At 52.4% G+C, this 20,356-nt stretch overlaps 1 protein-coding gene across 12 annotated transcripts in view; it reads right to left on the minus strand.

The window, feature by feature from the left end:
- Positions 1 to 20,356, minus strand: part of ABCC8 (ATP binding cassette subfamily C member 8) — a 68,999-nt gene that overhangs the window by 23,179 nt on the left and 25,464 nt on the right. For all 12 annotated transcript variants that reach the window (XR_004970446.1, XM_036325568.1, XM_036325566.1 and 9 more), the window contains exons 9-16: positions 17,264 to 17,398; positions 16,760 to 16,922; positions 9,326 to 9,366; positions 8,101 to 8,246; positions 6,008 to 6,113; positions 5,762 to 5,878; positions 5,297 to 5,372; positions 4,494 to 4,599 (exon numbers count right to left, since the gene is read on the minus strand). Coding sequence is in view for 11 of the 12 variants with exons in the window: in XM_036325568.1 (XP_036181461.1) it covers positions 4,494 to 4,599; positions 5,297 to 5,372; positions 5,762 to 5,878; positions 6,008 to 6,113; positions 8,101 to 8,246; positions 9,326 to 9,366; positions 16,760 to 16,922; positions 17,264 to 17,398 (890 nt within the window). In the remaining variant the exon portion in view is untranslated. The remainder of the gene's footprint in view (positions 1 to 4,493; positions 4,600 to 5,296; positions 5,373 to 5,761; positions 5,879 to 6,007; positions 6,114 to 8,100; positions 8,247 to 9,325; positions 9,367 to 16,759; positions 16,923 to 17,263; positions 17,399 to 20,356) is intronic.

Raw genomic sequence — 20,356 nt, forward strand, 5'->3', positions numbered from 1 at the left:
GTCCCTAAACCATCAGATAGCTGTAATTTATGGACAAGCTGGTAACGTGAGCAGGATAAAAAAATCCAAGCTTACAAATTCCAACTGTGCGGCCACAGCCCAGATAAGCTTATCTGTGGAGTCTCCTGCCTTGATTGCTTCCAGAGTTGCAAAGGCCGTCATTTATCTGGAGGAAAGCGCATCTGTGGGCTCCCCGAGGACCAGGCCCACAGTGAGCTCTCTCTGCCCTAATTCAGTTTGTACCATTGTCTGGGCTGCTCAATTAGCCCTTATAATGGACTTGCTCTCTCTCTCTAATCAGCTCCTGTGCAAGTCTTTTCTCCCAGTGGGATTTTAAGGCAGGAAGAGCATCTTTCAGCCCCCACAGTGCAGAGCACACGACAGATCTATAATAAAGGGAAGTTGTTAACTGACATGTTAATCATTCGGGAAGAAGGGCGGGAACTAGCATGCAATGTAGGTGTCCTCATGCCAGGCACGGAGTGAAGTTGCTTATATTCACCACTTCATCCTCACAGCAATCCTAGAAACAGGTGTTAGTATCCCCATTATACAGGTGGGGAAACTGAGGGTTAAAGTTTGCATAATGTGCCCAATGGTACAGAGCTGGGAGGAGGGGGAAGCTGGAGTGAATCCAGGTTCTTCCTCTCCTCTGTCTAGTGTAGTCCCCGCTTCCCTAGAATGAGCCTTTCAAGATGTATATGTCTATGTTTTAACCTGAAAAGTAAAGAATGGTATATGTGGCACACACTTTCTCTCACTGATTACTGGGCTCTTCAATGAGTGTTGGGGACATCCTCCCATGCTTGCGCTTTGGGGACCAAGCACTGAGCTGAACAGACAATTTCTCCAGTTTTCCAAGCCCAATATCCTTCCCTCTAGCCAGCCATGAGCTGGGCACGTGAGTGCATCAACCTGAATGAAGGCACAGAACCTGCCCTGCAGGGGCTCACAGTCTGGTAGAGTGAACCGGACAAATACAGAACGTTGTAAGGGCCAGAAGAAACGTAGAGCAAGAAAGTATTACAGAAGCATTGAGGGGAAGGTGCGCACAAACACGTTTGCCAGGGCATAGAGAAAAGACTGGAAACCTTTGGGCGATGGGATGTTAGGCGGCTTTCATCTTCCTTATGCTTGTGTATCTTTTCTAAATTAATGCACATCCTTTAGACTCAGAGAAAAATGTAATTTTAAAATGCAGTTTGGAGGAGGAAGCAATCTGAGGAAGCAAGGAAGGGCTGGTAGGAATTATAGCAGAGCTGAGCCTTGCAAGGGGAAGCACTGAGACAGTGGCGATGGAGGGAGGGGCTCTGGGACAGGGGAGGTGGAGGGAGGGGCTCTGGGACAGGGGAGGTGGAGGGAGGGGCTCTGGGACAGGGGAGGTGGAGGGAGGGGCTCTGGGACAGGGGAGGTAGAGGGAGGGGTGCTGGGACAGGGGAGGTAGAGGGAGGGGCGCTGGGACAGGGGAGGTGGAGGGAGGGGCGCTGGGACAGGGGAGGAGGCAGGAGAAGTGGAAAGAATAAGGACTCTGACATTTGTATCTGAGAGGCTACTCTATTCACTGGTTGCACAATCTTAGGCAAGCCCCTTTACTTAGGGGAACCTCTGTTTTCTCATCTGTAAAATGGGGGTAATGGCACAAACCTCACAGGGACACTGGAGAATAAATTATAATATAGCTCGTAGCTGGTTGGAGGGAAAGACCTGGGGCTGGAGAACTGGGGTGGGGGCGTCATCATCTTTTCAGCTCGGGGCTTGGTCCCAAAGGTGCAGGAAGAGCAGGAACTGAATGGCCCCAGCACTCATTAAGACCCCAGCAATAAGTAAAAAAGGAAGCGGTGGACATTGGGGTTGGAAGAAGTTAAGACTCATAGGTCTCTACGTTCTGTTCATCTTGCCACAGGCAGGCTTGTCGTTGCCCTGAAATGTTACCTTTTCTACCCACAGTGCCTTTTCCAAATGATGTCATTGGGTCCTCATGCCCAATCTCTGAGAGAGGAAAGGGTTTTCTCACTGTCCAGCTGAGGAAACTAAGTTCCAGGGAGGTGAAGTAACTTGCCCAAGGTCACACAGCTAGAGAGGCAGAGCCAAGCCTACAACCAGAGACCATCTGATTCCCAAGCTTGGCTTCACAGTGTCCCTTCTCCTGTCTGCCCACCATCCCCCCACAGGAAACCTGGGGTGCACCTGAACCCTGGGCCCAACCCTGGGCCCAAAGGCTCCAGGAACTATATGAGCAAATGGGACTCAGTCCTGAAAGGAGCTTATTCTCATCTCTGAGGAATCAGGGATCTCGGGAGGCAGCCTTCACACCAAGCACCGCAATACAACAACGTTCAGAGGCAGGCCCAGGGCAAGCAGGGCCTAATGCACGGTTGCCATGTGGAAGCCTTGGCAGGGGTGGGGGCGGGACAGCTGGGAGCCCTAGGGAGGCTGATTTGCACAGGGAGGTGGAACCTTTTCCCCACCCAATGCTTTCCCTCGGGGCCCAGCTTCCTGCTGGCTCCCTGGGGACGCTTAAAATCATTCTACTGCAGACACTAATGGCCCTATTCTTTATTTTCAGGGAAAAGATTTCATTTAAGTACATCTGCTAATATTGCCTTTTTATAACAATGCTTTCCTCTTAAAGATTAAGGAGAGAGTTTGCAAATTCCCAGGTTGATAGTGCATTGAGCAGAGAGCCAGGCAGGGACCAGTATGAAAGGGAATGCTTGGGAGTCACACGATCCACCCCCCACCCCCCACCCCGCCACCCCCCTCCAGGAGAGCTGGAACCAGGAGGCTGACCTGCCAGATCTGCTCAGGGCTGCCGCAGTAACTCTCCAACCCAGAATGCCAGACTTCACCCAGTGGACCCTTGGGGCCTGCCCGGGGGTCTGTCTGAACGCCTCTGTCTACCCAAGACTGGTGACTGATAAGCTCTCTGAGGCAGGGGCCAGGTTTTCTCCTTAGCAGTCTGGACAGAGGGGTTCACAAAATCCACATCTTACGTGGGGCACCTGGGGTCCAACATGGAATAATCCTCCAGCCCTGTCCTCAAGGAGGTCAGTGTCAGGGAGAGACAGCGCAGATGATCACAGTGCAGTGGGAGATGCGCACTAACAGGGCTCACTCATTCCCAATGTTGGTGGAGGAGTTGGGGGTTGAAATTCTGGGTTAGTGGAACAGCTTGGGCAAAGGGATGCAGGAAGGAGAGACATAACAACACATTTACACTGGCAGTCTCTTGAAGGTCATACATCGTTTCTGGTTCACTCATTTAGCATATAAATTCATTAGCTGAGCCACTGTGGATGCAGAGACAAATAAGAGAGGGTCTCTGTCCCCAGGGAGCACACCACAGTCTCCCGGGAGACAGGCTGGAGTACAGCTAAAGAGCAATTTGTTCCTGGCATAGACATACATTATCAAAGAATAATATTTATAATAATATTTATAGGGCGCTCATCACATGCGAGGTCAAGCCTCACGTCCACCCCGTGGGTAACACGGGAAACCTGGTGCAGAAAGGTCACAGAATTTCCCAAAGCACAGAGCCCCAGTTTGAACCCAGGCAGCCTGGCCCCAGAGCTGGCTCAGCCACACTGCTCCTTTGTTCATTGAAGGAGTAAGTGTACAGTACAAACAAACCGATCTCCCAGAGCATTCTCCGTTCTGCGCCTCCTACTCCCCCATCTCCCAGCCTCGTGCCTCCTGGAACTCTTTCTTCCAGGCACTGAAAACCTCCATTCGGTCCCTCTTTCCCTCGGCAACTGGGAAGCTCCAAGCCAGGTTGTGTAGTAAATGCAGTAGCCGACTTCTGCCCGGGTTTCTGAACACCTTTTTCCAATCACTTCATTTCTTGGTTCCTTTTTTCTTTTTAAAAAGCTTCTATTTTATATGTATCTTTTATCAACTAGTCTCAAGTGCTTTCTGGGAATAGGTGGGTATAAATAATAGATTTGTCCTGAGCTCAGCGTGGGGTTCTGGCTCTTTACTTAAGATAGCGATCTTTCCCCACATGTTTGTCTGGGTTAATTTTGGCTCCTCAAAACATTGACTGCTCCAGCTTTGTTGAGGATCAAGCTGGAAACCAATGTGTGCACCCCACCCCCACCTCCGCTGAGTGAGCATCAGCTTCGGAATCAAATGGAACTGAGTTTGAATTCCATTTACCGGGGGATGAATTAGGGCAACTAGTTTAACCGTCATCTATGAAATGAGAACTGTCAGCAGTACTCACCTTGCCGGTTGTCATGAGGAGTAAATGGAATAATGCATGTAGAGGACTTGGCAAGGTACCTGGCACATAGTGAGGGTAATGGGTACTCATGATGATGATGGGAATAACCAGTCACAGCATTTACTGAGTAACCACTGAACACACAGTAGGTGCTCACCAAATGCACAAAGAAGGCATCCTTAATGGAGCAGGATGGTTGGAAGGAGGGCTGCCCGCCCACAGTGAGTGACTCTCCCCACTACCTGAGCCCTGAGGATGTGTGTGTTACCTGTTCCAGAAGACCGCCCCTGAGATCTTCTGCATCTCCCCTAGCGTGGCGAGAAGAAGTGAGGACTTGCCGCAGCCCACCTGCCCCACGATCATGGTCAGCTGGCCTGCAGGGAGGGAGGCCAGCAGATGGGGCTGGGGCCAGGAGGGAGTCTGAACCATCACCACCCAGAAAGACAGACAGATACGCCCAACCCTGGGGCCCCGTTTGCTTTCCTCTGACCTAGAATCCCCAAGGAATCCTTTCCATTTTGAACCTTTCCTTCTGGAAATCAACCCCCTCCTTTTCCTTCCTCACCGATGATTTCTGCCATCCCTCCCAAAGCCCTTCTTCTCTCTTCCACGGTTCCCCAGTGTGAGCCCAGCTCCTTATGGTCCCACTAACACCACCCTGAGTCTCACCTCCATCCCACTTTCATGCTTTGCTCAAGCTGCTGTCCCTGCCAGGATGGCCACCCTGCCTCCTGGCCCGAGGGACCCTGCTTATGTTGAGAAACCCCACCTCTTCCATAAGGCCTTCCCTGGCTACTAGGGTCTGATCTTTTTGCGAAGTGCCCATACTGTCTTCCACCGATGGTTTGACATCAAGGCCCCCATCTTGCCCTGTCCTTGCTGCTGCACACGGACCCCTCAAGGAAGAAGCCCCCCCGCCCCCCCCCCCCCCCCCGCTAGCACCCACCATGAGTGCGCACAGAGCAGACACTCAATAATCTCTCCATTCGGTGGAGGCATGGGGAGGGGCACTTCAGACATGACTCTAAGGGGGCACCCCAGCCCATGATGGAGGGGTGAGCGGGACCTTACCTCGGGGGATGTGGATGGTGATGTTGGACAGTGTGGGAATTCCGTCGGGGGTCCATGTGAAGAAGCCTCCAATGATCTTCATTGGCAACACCCCACCGCCCACAAGAGAATAGAAAGACAGCTGGATTTTCAGTGTTAAAGTCTCTTGCCTCCCCTCCTCCCTGAAAGCCAAAAAAAAACACTGATTCCAGTCCCTGGGTCACTTCCAGGACAGGGAAGTAGAGAAATGGTCTTCTTATGCTCACCCTGCCTGAGGCACCCTCCCTGAGAGGGCAACCATGCCGCCCCCCCTCTCCCCACACACTTGGTCGAGATAGAAGATTTGTCCCTATGAACCCTACAGGCAGGTACAGTAACCTTGTGGCAGAGGACTCAGCACATAGGTCTCTGGCCCTTCAGACGCTGAGCTCCTTCTTGGTGATGGTGCTGGGGGACCAGGCATGGGGTGCAAGGTCTCGGACTCACCTGGACACAGCAATTGTCAGCATTCCCGTCTGCACTGGGGGCCAGCCTCTGCAGTGGGCCTGTGAGGCCCCGACCGTCCTCCCGGGCAGGACGCTTTCGGTTCACGACCTTGAGGGGCTGGGGATGGTGAGGAAGAGGTGAAGGCCCAGGGGGCTGGGAGCTGTGCAGGGGAGCTGCCTTCCTGTGAGGAAAGGCTGAGGCAGGATGCAGGCAGGGCTGAGTGGCAAGGGGAGGCCAGGCACTCACCACGGCCTGGTACTTGCTGGCCTGGCCCTGGGGCGCAGGCTCCCGGGGAGCACACTGCTCCTCTCGGATCTCTGCACTGGACAGGAACTCACTCAGCTTTTGCACGCTACAGAGGAAGCACAGAGACACCCCTCACCCCTGCCAGAGGCAGAGGGAAGGGAAGAAGGGAGAGGGTGCGGCTTGAGAGAGCAGCTCTGAGAAAATTCAGGATCCTGAGGTGCAGCCCCTACAAAGCTCCCACTAGAGGGGGGTAAAGTAGAGGCATCCGTGGTGGGAGCAATAGGCGTTACCAGAATTTGTTAGGGTTGAACAGTCCTCTGGAGTAGGCTAGGGCCTGGATTAGGGCGGATTAGGTTAGTTTTAGGAATAGTTCAATGTTCAGGTTGGTTAGACTAAAAGATGGTTGGTGTTAGACTATACGAGTTACTGTTAGAATTAAGGTTGGTCAGTGTTAAGGTTAATTAGGATTAGAATTGGTTATTAATAGTAGCTAATATTTATTGAGTACATACTATATGCCAGACACTATATGTCTTATAAGCATATAGTTTAATCCTGCCAGGGGAGGTGTACGATTCTCAACTCATAAATGAGAAGCCTTCCCCCGACCCCCAGGAATTTTCCTGTGGACCCAGAGAAGGCTCCAAAAGTTTTGGTTCATTTTCTCTCATCCCTGGGGGAGTGGAACCTGCCTTGGGCAGCTTGAGAATGGTCTGTATACCTCTTTCCTCCCATTTGCTAAGTGTCCCATAGGCCCGGGGCCAGACAAGCCCTCGGACTCTCAAGGCCAGAATAGTCTGAGGCTCTAAATGCACGGTGGCCCCTGGTTTCTGCTCTGGGCACGAACCCCCTCCCCTGACCAGGAGTAGACTGGCAGCCCCTGCCTGCCTCCTCCCCTCCCTCCATGTCTCCTGGATCCAGCACTCTCTCAACAGTGCGTGTCTGCATATGGAAATGCTCCTGAGAATCAGCATAAGGATTTCCAACAGGTGCAGCGTTCTTGGACCTGTGGTTTGTACACAGAATCACAGGGCTGGGGTGGTACTGGGAGGGGGTGGTCATTCGAAGTCACAATGCATGGCCAATAGAACTGAGTCCGCACAGCCAGCCCTGGAAATGAGAGCTGATCTTTTCCAGCCTTTAGTTCCTGGTTAGATATTCCTTGGACCACAATTCTTCTGAGTTATATATAACCCTTTCATCCTAGAACGCCTACCAGAGCTTCCTCCTGTAAGTTGCTCCATCAGCTACTTCAACTCCATAGCTACTCCTTCCTGCTAACCGCCTCGGACCTGCCAGGGTCCCATGAGACAAGGATGTCATTTTCCTCAAGGCTATAGGGTACAGAAGATATTTGTCACTGTCTGGTCCCATTGATGATGAGGGAGGACATAGCCAGCTTTCCCCAGAGACATGACAGGCCACTGTTTTCAAGGAGCTATTTCAGAGGCCCAAGGAGATCCTCACCGTCAAAGCCTCAGCCCTCTACCTTCGGGTTTTCATTCCCAAGAGGGCGATGCCTCTGGGAGAGTGGCAGCCACCACTGGGCTCAAAAGCCTGGAAGTGGGGCCTCCCAGAGCACAGGCCAGTCGGGGACAGGACCTGCAGGCAGTGTGGGAAGTTGCTTCACTGACCAGGGCTGTGAAGGCTCTGGGACCCGTGGGAAGGACGGGATGCTCAGCCTGAGGAAAACAAAGATTCCGTGGATACCTTCTGAAACCCGGGCGCTGTCCTGTGGGGAAGGGATGGTGCTCATTCTGGGTGGCTCTGGAGGGTGGAACTAGGACCAATGGGTAGTATTTATGAAGATGTACCAATTTTGGCTCAATGTTGAATTATTTTTTACAGAGTTATCTTGGAGTTGACCTTGACATTGGAGCTCTGCAAGCAAGCTGGCTAGTCCTTTCTCAGGGATGGTTTGGAGGGGAGCCACACGGGGCCTCCACCCCTCTGCCCACCATAACCGGCTCAGAGAGGCCCACATCAGTGGGAAGGCATGTCCTGGGATCAAACAGCTTTGGCCCCAGTGGAGCCAGTGCTGGGGCTGCCACATGAGATGCCTGTCCAGTGCCCTTGCTGGACCCTCCTCTCACCTGACTAGAGCTTTGACTGTAGACCGGACCACACTGGACAGCAGGAACAGCGGCGTGACCAGGATGTGGAAGAGGGAGAGGGAGGCGAAGGCCACCGAGGGCGAGAAGTCGGCCTCTTTGAAGAAGCTGGCGTGGCCCACGAAGGTCTGTGGACAGAGGCACAGAGTGTGGGCCCCTCCCACACCAGAAGGAAACAAGAGGCCTGGAACAGGGGACTCAAGGGGACCTTCCAATTAGGGACACCTCCACCATCCTCACAGTCATCTCCTGGCAACGTCCCCAGCAAACTAAGGACTCCAAGCTGGAGGGCTGGGATGCCCTTCCCTATCCTGCCCCCTCCTTGCCAAGGGTGGCCACGGGGGAGCCCTCAGGTTGGGTCAGCTCTGCCCCCTCTCAGACAACAGTCCTCAGTCAGAACTATAACCACCCAGTCACAGTGCTTGCCCCGTGGCTACCTGGCTGGCTCACTGTTACCCAGAATTCCCTGAAGAGCCAGGCCTGAACCAACCCAATAAATCATGTCAAAAGAGAATTCCCAAGCATGCCTGATGGGCTGTGACCACGTCACAGCTCAGGGACACTGGCCCCGGGGGAAATAAATGCATCTTTTAAAAGAACTGTAGCTATCACAGAAGCCAGGGATGGGAGTCCTGGGTGAAGGGACTGCGGGATCATGGGGCCCAGGCCTTTCTGGGGGGTGGGGGGTGCATGGGCATGATGCCGCCCCCACTGCTGAGCTCATACACGGCTTTGGTCAAAATCGCTTTAGAAAAACCTCCACTGTAATGTCTAATGATGTGCAGGATTGTTCGTGCCGTGTCCTTACAGTGCAAAGGGCACGTTACAAAACTGTATGTGTGGCCCAGTCCTATTTTCATAAAAAGGTCATATTACGTGCCTTCAAAAAGGCCCGGAAAGAAACACATTAAAGATGCTGCCAGTGGGATTATGGGTGATTTAAATTCTCTCTGCCCTTTCCGTTCTGGATTTCCCAACATTTCTACCATAAACATGCTTGGTAGCTATTTTTAAAAGAAGTTTAATTTCTTGAAGACTAAGCCTCAGGTCCTTCCGGGCCGGAAGCCCGAGGCCCTTGCCTTCCTGGAGTGGGGGAGGCGCCCCCTCCACATAGAGACGTGCAGACCACTGCCCTGTTCGCAGCCCCTCTGGCCAAAGGGACATCCTGCCCCCACAGCCCACCGGAGGCAGAGGAAGAGCCACTTACGATGAGGACAGCTGCGATGGGGATGGCCGTGTTCATGAAAACTGTGGAGGAAGCACAAGTTCAGTGGGAGGGATGAGACAGCTAAAATGAAGGCCCCCTCCCAGGGGGTGGAGGCAGTGCAGCCCATGGGTCCCTTCCCCAGCCATGGAGTGAGCTGGGGCAGGGTAGCGACAGAAGTCTAGCCCTGTGGCACCTCCAGCTCCTTACCTGTTTCCCTCAGGAGGACTCTTGTCCCATGTTTCTGAGACATAAGCCTTTACATAGAGGCTTCCATGCTCCTGTTCTGCTCCACAGTGTGAAGAAAGCCCCGTGAAAAAGTGGTGGAGATGGGATTGGAGAGGTGGTGGCCTGTGGTCAACTGGGAGGCCAGCAGCATGGGCTTCTGGAGCCAGCAAGTTGCTTCTCCTTCCTTTGCCTTTGGTCCCTGGATCCCCCCAAACGGGGTTTCCTTGGGGGCTTAGAGGCTTCCTAACCTCCCAAGACTTGGGAAAGATTTCAAACTCATGCACACTGAGGTATCAGTGAAGAAGGACAGCTTAACACGGGGTCTCCCTTAGCTCTAGGACTGAGAGTCCATGCCAGGTGGGGCAGTTGGTTTGTTTAAAGTGTGGCCCTCGGATCCTCCAGAGGGACCCCAGAGAGCAACGAGAGCCGGACGTAAAGCCAGAGAACGGAGGAGTCCCTGCTGCGTATGAGCTAGGTGACCTTGGGCAGGTCATTTCCCTACTCCGTGACTTTGTTTCTTCACATGATCTTCATGAACTTGTGCTTACTTGTGCACATGCTCTGGCTTTCCCCCAAGGTGAGAGGGCATAATGTGGGGAACAGGCTCTGTGAGCCCCAGGTGCTGATTATCACACCTCGCCCGCTGCCAGCTCAGCCCTGCTCCCCAGGTCCCTGCTCCTCTGGCCCAACGTGGAAGATGCCCGAGGTCTGGGCATGGGGTCCTGAACTTGCAGAGAGAGCGACCCTCCTACTACCACCTTCTTATCTCATCTTTCATTTTCCCCGTAGCCTCTTCCCGGCCAACCCAGAAAGGAATCTGGTCTGTAATTAGCCAAATGAAAGCAAAGGAGCCAGGAGCCAGGAGCCAGGAGCCAAAGACCACAGGCTCAGCCTGTGCATGTGGCCCTGTCTAATGAACAGTGAAGTCTCTGACACGCTGAAGAAATCCAGATGGTTAACACCAATCCGAGAAGCTGAGTGCCTACTTACTCCAAGAATCCTGCATCCGCCAGTACATACACAGTGTATAGCAGCGGTTCTCAACCTGTGGGTCGCGGCCCCTTTGGAGGTCGAACGACCCTTTCACAGGGGTCGCCTAAGACCATCCTGCATATCAGATATTTACATTATGATTCATGACAGTAGCAAAATTACAGTTATGAAGTAGCAACGAAATAATTTTAGGGTTGGGTCACAACATGAGGAACTGTATTTAAAGGGCCAGAAGGTTGAGAACCACTGGTGTATAGGGAGGTCTGGACCCGAGTGGGAGGAAAACATAGCCCTGCCTTCAGGGGGCTCCTAGTTTGAGGAAGGAGACAAAACTATGCCCTTAGGAAGGCCCTGATATGCTGGGAAGAAGGAAACATGGCCCTAGGGAGTTCCCAAGCAGATAGGGAAGACATTGTGCCCACCTGGGGGGTGGGGGGTGGGGGGCTTCTAATCTGATGAGGGAGACACAGCCCCTGCAGAGCTCCCAGTCTCATGGAGGACGTATGGCTGGGGCTCCTGGGGCTCTGCCAATCGGTCTGACCACAGGCTTTTCATCAACACCAGTATCACACATGACCCTGCTTTAACTGCCCTTCCTGAAGAGGGCTCCACGCCGCCAGGTGCCCACAGCAGCGCCACAGCCCTCCCTCAGAGTCTCGGGCAGGGGCAGTATAAGCATTATTGGTTTTCCTACAGTAGAAGGGACCCAGGTCTGGGACTAGGACATAGCACAGCCATCACTGGCTGGGGAGAGGGAGGAGGAGAAGGACTCCCATGAGGCCTGGGCCCTTGACCATCACCAACTGTATAGCTCTAAACACAAGGTAGCCTTGTCCCTCCCCTCCAGGGCCAGTTACTCCAGGAAGCTCTCTCAGGACAGGGGCCTCCTCCTGTTCCTCTCCTGCCTATCCCAGCAACTACCAAAGAGGGGGGTTCAAGCTACAGGGCACCTGTGCACCACCCCTTGGCCCTTGCCTCAGGCTGAGACCCCTCTCAGCTAAAGAACAGGTTCAGAGTTAGATTGTAATTCGGTGCAACTCTGCTTGGAAAGCAATCTGGTGCTTTGTAGTGAGAGCCACAGAGTTTAGACCTTCTGATCCTATAATCCCCCTCCTGGGAATTTATCTTGAATACGTAATCATTTGAGAGAAGCAAAAAGCCCTCAGCAAGCTGGTGCTAGCTATAGCACTGTAACAGGCAAATGAAACCACAGCCACAGCCACAGCCACAGCCAACAAACCACCGGAAATGAGATCAACTGGCAACATCCAACACCAGGGGCTGTTTTAGTAAATGTGGTTCATCAACGTTCAGGGTGATACTGCAATCACAGAACATGTCATAATTAACACTTTGTTCTGTAGCATGTTCTTCCTGGTTGTGATTTTCCTTCATTTATATTTTTTCTATTTTGTTGTCTTTATTTTTCTTGTAGCTGCTTGAGCTCCTCTGAGGAATGAGACATGCTATAAATAAATTTAAAAGTGAGTATTCCAAAGCTGATTCTCTCAAAAGAGAATTCATCTATAATAATAAAAGTGTAATATGCTAATTAGACCAGATGACCTTCCGGATGAAGCTGGGGCTGCGAGGGAAGCCTGGGTCCTGGGTGCCAGAGGGAAGCTGGTGTCGGCAGCTGGGGGAAGGAAGGCCTACTCTTGCACGAATTTCATGCATCGGGCCTCTAGTATGGTATAATTAATGTTCTACCCCATTCTGGATGTTGTATGGAGACACTAAAGAATGAAAATATAATTTTTCATTTTCCTCACCCTCTTTTGCAAGGATGGCCTTTGTGCAGGAACTCTGGGTCCCCTTTGGGGCCGGGATTGGGGGATGGAATTACTTGCTGCTTGTATTTTAAAAGCCTCTCTGAAGAGCACTCCGCTGGGTCCTGAAATGGACAAGGCTGGAACTAGGGATGTCAGTCAGGCCTGGGAGGCTCTGTGGAGGGTGGGGAGGACGGGGAGCTGGCATCCCAGCTGTCGTGGGTTGAACACTGTGGCCTTGCCTCTTAATGGGGATGGTGACAGAGAGGTAAAAAAAATATGACCAATAGATTTCTCTCCAACTTTGGCATGGGGTAGGAAAGAAAAAGGAAAACAAGATACTGCTTAGATCTTGCATAATAGAGAGCAAGGGATCCTGTTGAATAACACGAAGTGAGAGCAGAAGATTACAAAATGCTGTGCAAGTGCGATGCTGCGGTGGACAGGTTTAGCCGCGCGTAGGCAGGCTTCAAAGGCCTCCTTCGAAAGCGAAAGCCTCGCTGTTGTGGTGTAGAGACGTGGGTAGGTGTTGTAGTCATCTTCCCCCAAAATATCCTCTAAGAAGAACTTATTAAAAAATTCTTTTTTGAGGGTCTTCTCTGTTCCAGGCATGATGCTGGCTTTTCCTACCCTTCCCAAATGAAATCAACCCACAAATCAACCGAAACCAAAGCGGGGTGCAGGTCACCCCTGGCTTTGCCTAAGGAATGCGGCCTGGCTCTGTGGGTGCCAGGGGCACCACAAAACCAGAGGCTTTTCATTTCCAAAGATAAATATTTCAGAAGCCATGTGGCAGGGAGCCGCAGCCAGCCACTTGTGCCTCTGGTTAACTGCAGCTTTGTCCCGGGGCTGGGGGTGAGGGGTGGCCAGTGGAAGCGGCAGGCTCACAGCCTGGCCTAACTGCAGGTGGCACCTGCAGGAGGGGGCAGTGTAGTTGGACGTGCACAGGGCTGTTTTACATTCTGTCTCATAGTCACTCAATGTCAGCAGAGGAGGAGAAAGCAGGTCACCGGGGTGTCTGCCGCTGGCTGGCCGTGGTGGAAGCACAGCAGGAGGCCCCACACATCACACTGATTTCTGCCTCCTTCACTGATGAGCCTCCCAGCTCCCCCGCAGCCACCCCAGGCCCAAGAAGGTCAGGATATGCATCGGCAACCCACACCCACCGTGGCTGCACCAGCTGGTGGCAGGAAGAGCAGATATTGAAGAAGAATTTCAGAGAAGCTGGAGAAGGAAGAGGGACCAGGTCAGGAGGCCCTGGCTGTTCTGAGTCAGGTCCTTTCACCGAGGAGGACAGAAGGAGCTCAAGTCTTGGGCTATGGACCGGGGGCAGGTGCTGGGTGCCCTGTGAATGGGGTTCACCAGCATCCTCCTGCCCGTCCCACCCCCATGCATGGCATGGTTGGGTTTGGGAGTTTGCTTTTTGCTTTCCAGGACATGGTATGAGGCCCATCACATTCATCCAAGGAGGGCCCACCTGACTGTGGCTCAGACCGGACTGGGAGGACAGAAGGTCGTGATCCCAGAGCACTAGGAGAGATGGCAAATCCAGCGTTCCTGCAGTTAAACACCTTCCATGGCGCCCCTGCCTCAGGAGAAGACCCAGAGGCCTGCACACAGGGCACAAGGTCCTGTATGATCTGGCCTTGTTCCTCTCTGCTCACTGGATTATGTTTGAGTCTCGGACACACTGTCCTTCTCACCTGTAGCCCTTTGTACCTGGAACATTCTTTCCCTTACCTGGTTAATTCCTAGGAGTCCTTCTTTGAGCATCGGCAATGAACTTCACTCTATGACTAGGTCAGGTACAATTCTCACTGCACCTATAGAAAACCCCTTTCTACTCGTCACTCACCACACAGTCCCATGACCAGCTGCCCTACTAGACTGTGAGCAACCTGCAAGCAGGGACCGATATTTCTTCTCAACCCCGCATCCCCCATGCTTAGCACAGGGCTTGGCACACAGCAGGTGCCCAGTGAAGATTTGTTAAATAAGTGAATAAAAGCAACAAAAGAGGCCAGGGCCAGGTGAGTACCACCACAGAGAAAGTGGAGCACTTAGAACTGACCCCTGGCTCCGACCACAGGCATGGCATGGTCACCCACAAGACTGTGAGGGTGGGGACCATGCCTTTTACCCCCTTAATCTCCAAGGTCTCAGTAGAGTTTGGCACAGAGAGAAGGCTCTGGAATGGGTGCTGCATAAAGGACAGAATGAACTGGCAGCGTGCTGTTTGGTTGACTGGTAGGGCCTAGGACCCCGCTGTCACTCTTGCAAAGCTTGTCCTCAAATACATGGCAGGGCTGGATACCTAGAGTTATGCTGCTGCTGCAAGGGAATAAGTATTGAACTGACTTCTAAGGGGAGTGGCCACAGCACTGGCCTCCAGCTTTTCCCCATTTTATGTTCTACTCATTGAAATCCTGCCCATCTCGCAAGATGCCACCGAGCCTCATCATGGGCTTCCTTCTTCTCTGTCATTTGCTGGCTGAGGACCTCAGTGAGTCATTTAGCTTCACTGAGCCTCAGCCTTCTCTGCTGTAAAACGGGACAATGGAGCTACACACTTCACAATGTTGGTGTGAGGATTAAGTGCAGTCAGGCTTGCTAGGCAGGCAGCGCAGAGCAGGTCCACACAGTGCACAGCTCCCTGCCCCACTGTTAGCTCTGACTTCTCAGCAGACTACACGCTCTTTGAGAATGGGGAGCACATCTTACTGACTCTTGCATTCCTCCCGGTACTTGGCACAGGGCCGAGCACACAGGGCTGGGCTCACTCAACACCCACTGAGTAACTGACACCTGTTTTTCTTTGATTCTGAATTTTGACGGTGGGGAAACTACACCCATTTCCTTTTCACCCCCTCCGGGGTGGCCCTGCCCTGCCCTGCACCAGGGCTCCACACACAGCTCTCAGTGAAGCTGAAGGTGAGACCATCAGATAGAGAGTCAGGGGTAACCTGTCTGCCCCACAGCCTGACTCACTGGTGTAGGATGACAGACTGAAAGCCCAGCAGGCAGCGCCAGATGGGCCCCATCAGGAAATGTGACTCCAGGGCTTCGCTGTGGCACCAGGACCCACGGCTGGCGCCGGGGGTGAGAGTTAAAGATGCCCCATTACCTCAAGCCTAATGACCTGTGTCCTGATCCCTGGGGACACAGAGCAGAAGACAGGAAGTCTGGGAGGAGATCAATGGAAACACACTCAAAGCATATACCTGCAGCCAGGAGGTGCCTCACCTACCATCCATCTCTCCCCCTCCCTCTGACCAACACAAAGAAGCCGGTCCCAAGAAGGGTGAGCCCTGAGCAAACAAGCGCTGGGCTTTCAGAGCTTCCCGAGGGCTCTTTCCTGCCCCCCCCCCCCCCAGCGCCTCTTCCAGGGATCCGCCTGGGCTGCTCTGCTGATCCTTCTGAGTCCCCCCCTTGGCTCCAGAGCCCCTTGCTCCTTCCAGAGTCATCTCAGCTCTTGACAACATACAGTCTCCTTTCCCTGGGTCCTCCCGGCTTCAGGCCATTCACAAAGCCCGGGCTTGTCTTGGCCAGCCTGGGGACCGGCTGCTGTTTACATAGGATGGAATGCGGGATGAGCATACACCTAGGAGCAAAGTAGCTGCCACCTGCCCCATCACCATGACGGAGGCTGCCCCCTACTTTCCTGCCAGTGCCTCAGTTTCCTTGCCGCTTCTCTCCCATTGCAGCGACCATGAGCCTGCCCTACCCCACCCTGCGGTGTTGTTGCTGGGAGAGAAAGTCACCTGGCAGGTGGCGGAAGCCATTTCCTCCCTCACTAGCTGTTCCCCCTGTGCTCAGGTGTCAGTATCTCAGGGGGCTGTACACAAGGTGGGGTTTCTGTTAATACAACCAGACCCAGGGGCAGGCAGAGCTGGCAGAGAGAAGGAATTTTACCAGTTTGGGTCTTTTTTCTTTCTCTATTTCTGGGCTTGGAGTTCCCAAACCAGTTGGTTACTGTAAATTCAGTCAGTGTGGCTACACCTGTGAGGACCTCAAACTCGAGCTCCTGTTGTTTAAAGAAAACACTTCTCCTCCTCGGGGACCCAGATAAATGGAAGTTTCCTGCTGCTTTCCCCAGGCAGTGGCAGCTCAGTCTGACTTATTGAGAAGGAGCCTCACACTTAGGAGAATTCAAAGTGTTATTTATTCCTTCACTGCTGCCTCGCAGGAACGTATCAACTCAGTAGCGTATCTCTCTTTCTCATCCTGTATCTTGAGCACAGTGTCCCTGGCACAGCAGGCTCTCAATACGTTTTCTGAGTAAATGACGGAGAACACTGTAATTTCTGGGAGCTCTGCTGCCTGAGACAGTGTGAGGCTCAGCTGGAATGGATGACCCCAAAGCCTCCCGCTCTGCCACCACTCCCTCCCCCAAGCCCTGAGACCCGACCCCAGCAGCATGCAAGGCTGGCTGGTTGGGTGGACTCACTGGAGATGGAGGTATAGATGGCGAAGGCCCTGAGACTGGTCATCTCCTTCCTGCGGGTCATCTCCACCCGCGTGCGGAAGATGTTCTCCCAGGCGTACAGCTTGAGCAGCTTGATGCCACGGAGCATCTCGTTGGTCTGCTTCAGCCTCTCGTTAGAATACTCCTGCCAGGGGCACCGAGTCAGAAACAGGCTTCGTCTGCCCCCGTCCCACACAAGAGGAAGGAGCTGAGCCCATGTCCTCACCATTTCACAGACAATGCCCAGCTCCTGCCTTCTTCACTAATCCCATCCCACGGACCAAGACATGGGTGAAGCCAGCAGGTGAAGTGACCTGCTGGAGGTCAATGATAGTGTGCATGTGCGAGTGCATGTGTGTGTGTGTGTGTGTGTGTGTGTGTGAGGGGGTGGAGGTATTTGGTGGCATGTGGGGGAAGAGTGAGGAGACCCACTGATGAGAGGGGAGAGGGAGCAGGCAGACACATGGGGGAAGGATGGACACTCACCAGGGTGCTCCGCTGGGCCTGGGAAAGCTTGGTGGCCACGAAGTACTGGACGGGGGCCAGCAGAATGATGACAGCTGCCCCAATTAAGGCACTGACTCCGAGGATGTAGTAAAGGAGAATCACGCCCACGATGATCTGAGGGAGGATCATGGGAATGAATTCCCTTTAACCTGGTGACTGCCCTGCCAGGGGGTGTTGGCAAAATCCCCTCCTCTCCAGTCCCCTAAAGTGGTACAGCCTTGGTGCCCGGGTTTCCAAATTGTCTTGGGGGTCAGGGCAGAGGAAAAGGGGTGGCAGAGCAGTATCAGAAGGAGGAGTTAATGATGGACTCACACAGCAGAGAGTTTCTAGGCTGGGAACTAACTGCATTTATCTGCAAGGCTGGCTGAAGTATTATCTGTCCCCACGTCTGTTTCCCAGACGGAGGTCTCAGAGCTGAGGCTGCACAATGGGTGTGATAACACCCTTCGTTTTGCGCTGGTTATCGAGGCTGGAAAGAGTGGCATATGAGCAAAGGGGCACCGTTGCCACCTCCATGCCAGACAAAACCAGCCCAGGATCCGAGAGTTTACTTTTCATTCTTATGCTCCTGAAATCTTTAATTTTTTAGTGGATCTCAAAGATATTCTCTAAAAAGAAAATTCATTCTGTTTCTAGCTTTATGTAAATGACTGCCTGCTTCTGAATATTTATGAGAAGCATAAATTCCTCTTGCCAGTCCCCAAAGCATCAGGATGACAGTTTCTCAGGTTGCCTTCAAAAGCAGGCACCTCTGAATTCAGGGCTTATTCTAGAGGAACAGATGCTGCCTTCCTTAATTGAAAATAAAAAAGTCTGCTGGGCTGGCCCTGCACTTCCTGAGCCCTACGCCAAATTGGTGCTACGCTCCTTGCACCACCTCAAGGACAGAGGAGTGGGCGGGTGGCCCTGTGATTTCCATTAGTCACAGAATGCTTCCTGCATTAGCAGGTGTTTAGGGCTGGTAAGCGACCCTCCGCCACCTGCCTCCCAGTGTTTAGCTGATGTTAAATTAATGCTGGCACGGATGGGCAGAGGAGCTCCTCAGGAGATGAAGAACCTCCTGCTCCTGCTGGGCCCCACTGCCATCACCTTCTGGGAAAATTATCCCTGGCATCCAGTCCTTCCATGAACTGCCCGCATATGGAAGCTATCAGAGCGTCGTTCAGCAGCTTGGGTAGGGCCAGACCCCAAGGAAGTTCCCATAGTCACCATCAGTGCACCATCTGGGGGTCAGTGCCTGCAACCCCACCACCTCCAGGTGCTGGCAGCTGCTGGGGCAGGAGCTGGGGAGGCAATATCTGCAAGGCTCCCCCTCACACTCCACCTGCCCTTCCTCGTGCTCCTCAGACTCCTCTGTCCACGCCTCTCTTGTGCAGGGGTCTGAATGAACCCCAGGGGGAACATACCAGGAAGCAGGGATTCTGAGTTTGCAAAGCAAGTGTGGGGGGAAGGGGCTATTCTAGCTCCTATTCACAAGTTAGAAAAACAATCTAGGGCAGTAGTGGGGAGATCTCAGCACTTGCTGGCTGTGCAATCTTGGGCAAGTTACTTAACCTCTCTGTGTCTCAGCTTCCTCACTTTTCTAATGGTGATTTTAATGTCCACTTAGCAGGACTGTTGTGAAGATTAAATGAACACATGTGATAAGCACCTAGAATAGTGCCTGGCACATAGTTGTAGATCAATACAAGGTGGCTGATGCCCCCTCTTAAAAACGAACAAATAAACAAATGGGCCCTATGGGAACCCTGTCACTAGGGGACCCCAGAAAGGAGATGCTTGGCTGTGGTGCTGCTACCAGCTCACTGTGTGACCCAGGGTAAGCCCCGGGGCTCTGGGCCTCTGATGCCCAGACACGGGATGGGGAAACACAGAGGTCCCTCACTATGGCCGAGTTCATTACCAAGGTGTCCGTAAGCTTCAGGGGGCTCATTGAGCCCCGGAAATTGTAGGCAAAATGTGTAAACACCCATTTGTTTTTCTGAAAGAAGGTTTCATTAGATTTTCAAAAGTATATGTAGACTGATGGTTGCCTAGGGCTGGGGTGGGTAGGAGGCATGACTATCAATGGGTATGGGCTTCTTTATGGGGTGATGAAATTGTTGTCAAATTGTGACATGATTGCGCAACCCTGTGACCATGCTAAAATCCATCACGTTGTACACATTAAATGGGTGAATTATATCTCAATAAAGCTGTGATTTAAAGAGTATACGTAACCAAAAAATGACTACAAAGCCGGGAGAGCTCTTGGGGATAAAGAAATGGGGTTCCCGAGGCCTAGAGAGGTTATTTGAACCAGCCTGTCTCTTCCAAGTCCAGACACTTTTCTCTACACCAGGCAGCCCCCAGGAGCTAGTAGGCCCCCTGGGAATGGGTCTGCGATTTCTGCTTCTGGCCTGAGCACCAGTGGAGATCCACTCCCAGCTACAGGAGAGGGTCAGAGACTCCCTGGTGGAAAGTGGGAGTCAAGTAAACCACATCCAATTCCTCCCGTACAGTCAGGAGAGAGTGCACCTCTTCACAGCCAGCCTCTAAGGTTGTTTGGTTTTAAAAACAAACATGGTTTTGATGGTCAGAAATAATACATGCTTACTGGAGAATTTAGGAATGCGAGAGAAAATAAAAACCACTTGCACTCCCACCATGTGACCTTCCAGTTCTTCTTTTCTGTGTGAATCTGTGCAAATGTATACGTACAGGTATTCCAATTTAGTAGGGAGTGTATTGCATATACTATTTTGTAATTTACTTGTTTTGCTTAAAATATATCAGAACACTTTTCAGTGTACTTAAGCCCTTTGCTACAACATAACTTTTAAAGTCTGCAAGTGTTCCACATATGATTATTCTATAGTTTAAATAAAAAGATTTTAAGGTTTAAACTGCACTTAAAAAAGTTTTAATGGTACTACCTTCTCTGATCATTCAGAGAGATGGCTAGATGCTTGCAGAGGGTGAGCCAGTATAGAGACCAAGGGATGCACCCCATGGAGACCCTAGCAGGGTGGAAGGTACAGGCAAACATGGAAAAGAAGATGGTGACTCCTAGTCACTGAGCACACAGCAGTA

The sequence above is a fragment of the Myotis myotis genome, unplaced genomic scaffold (assembly GCF_014108235.1).
Source record: "Myotis myotis isolate mMyoMyo1 unplaced genomic scaffold, mMyoMyo1.p scaffold_m19_p_10, whole genome shotgun sequence".
Classification (NCBI taxonomy): domain Eukaryota; kingdom Metazoa; phylum Chordata; class Mammalia; order Chiroptera; family Vespertilionidae; genus Myotis; species Myotis myotis.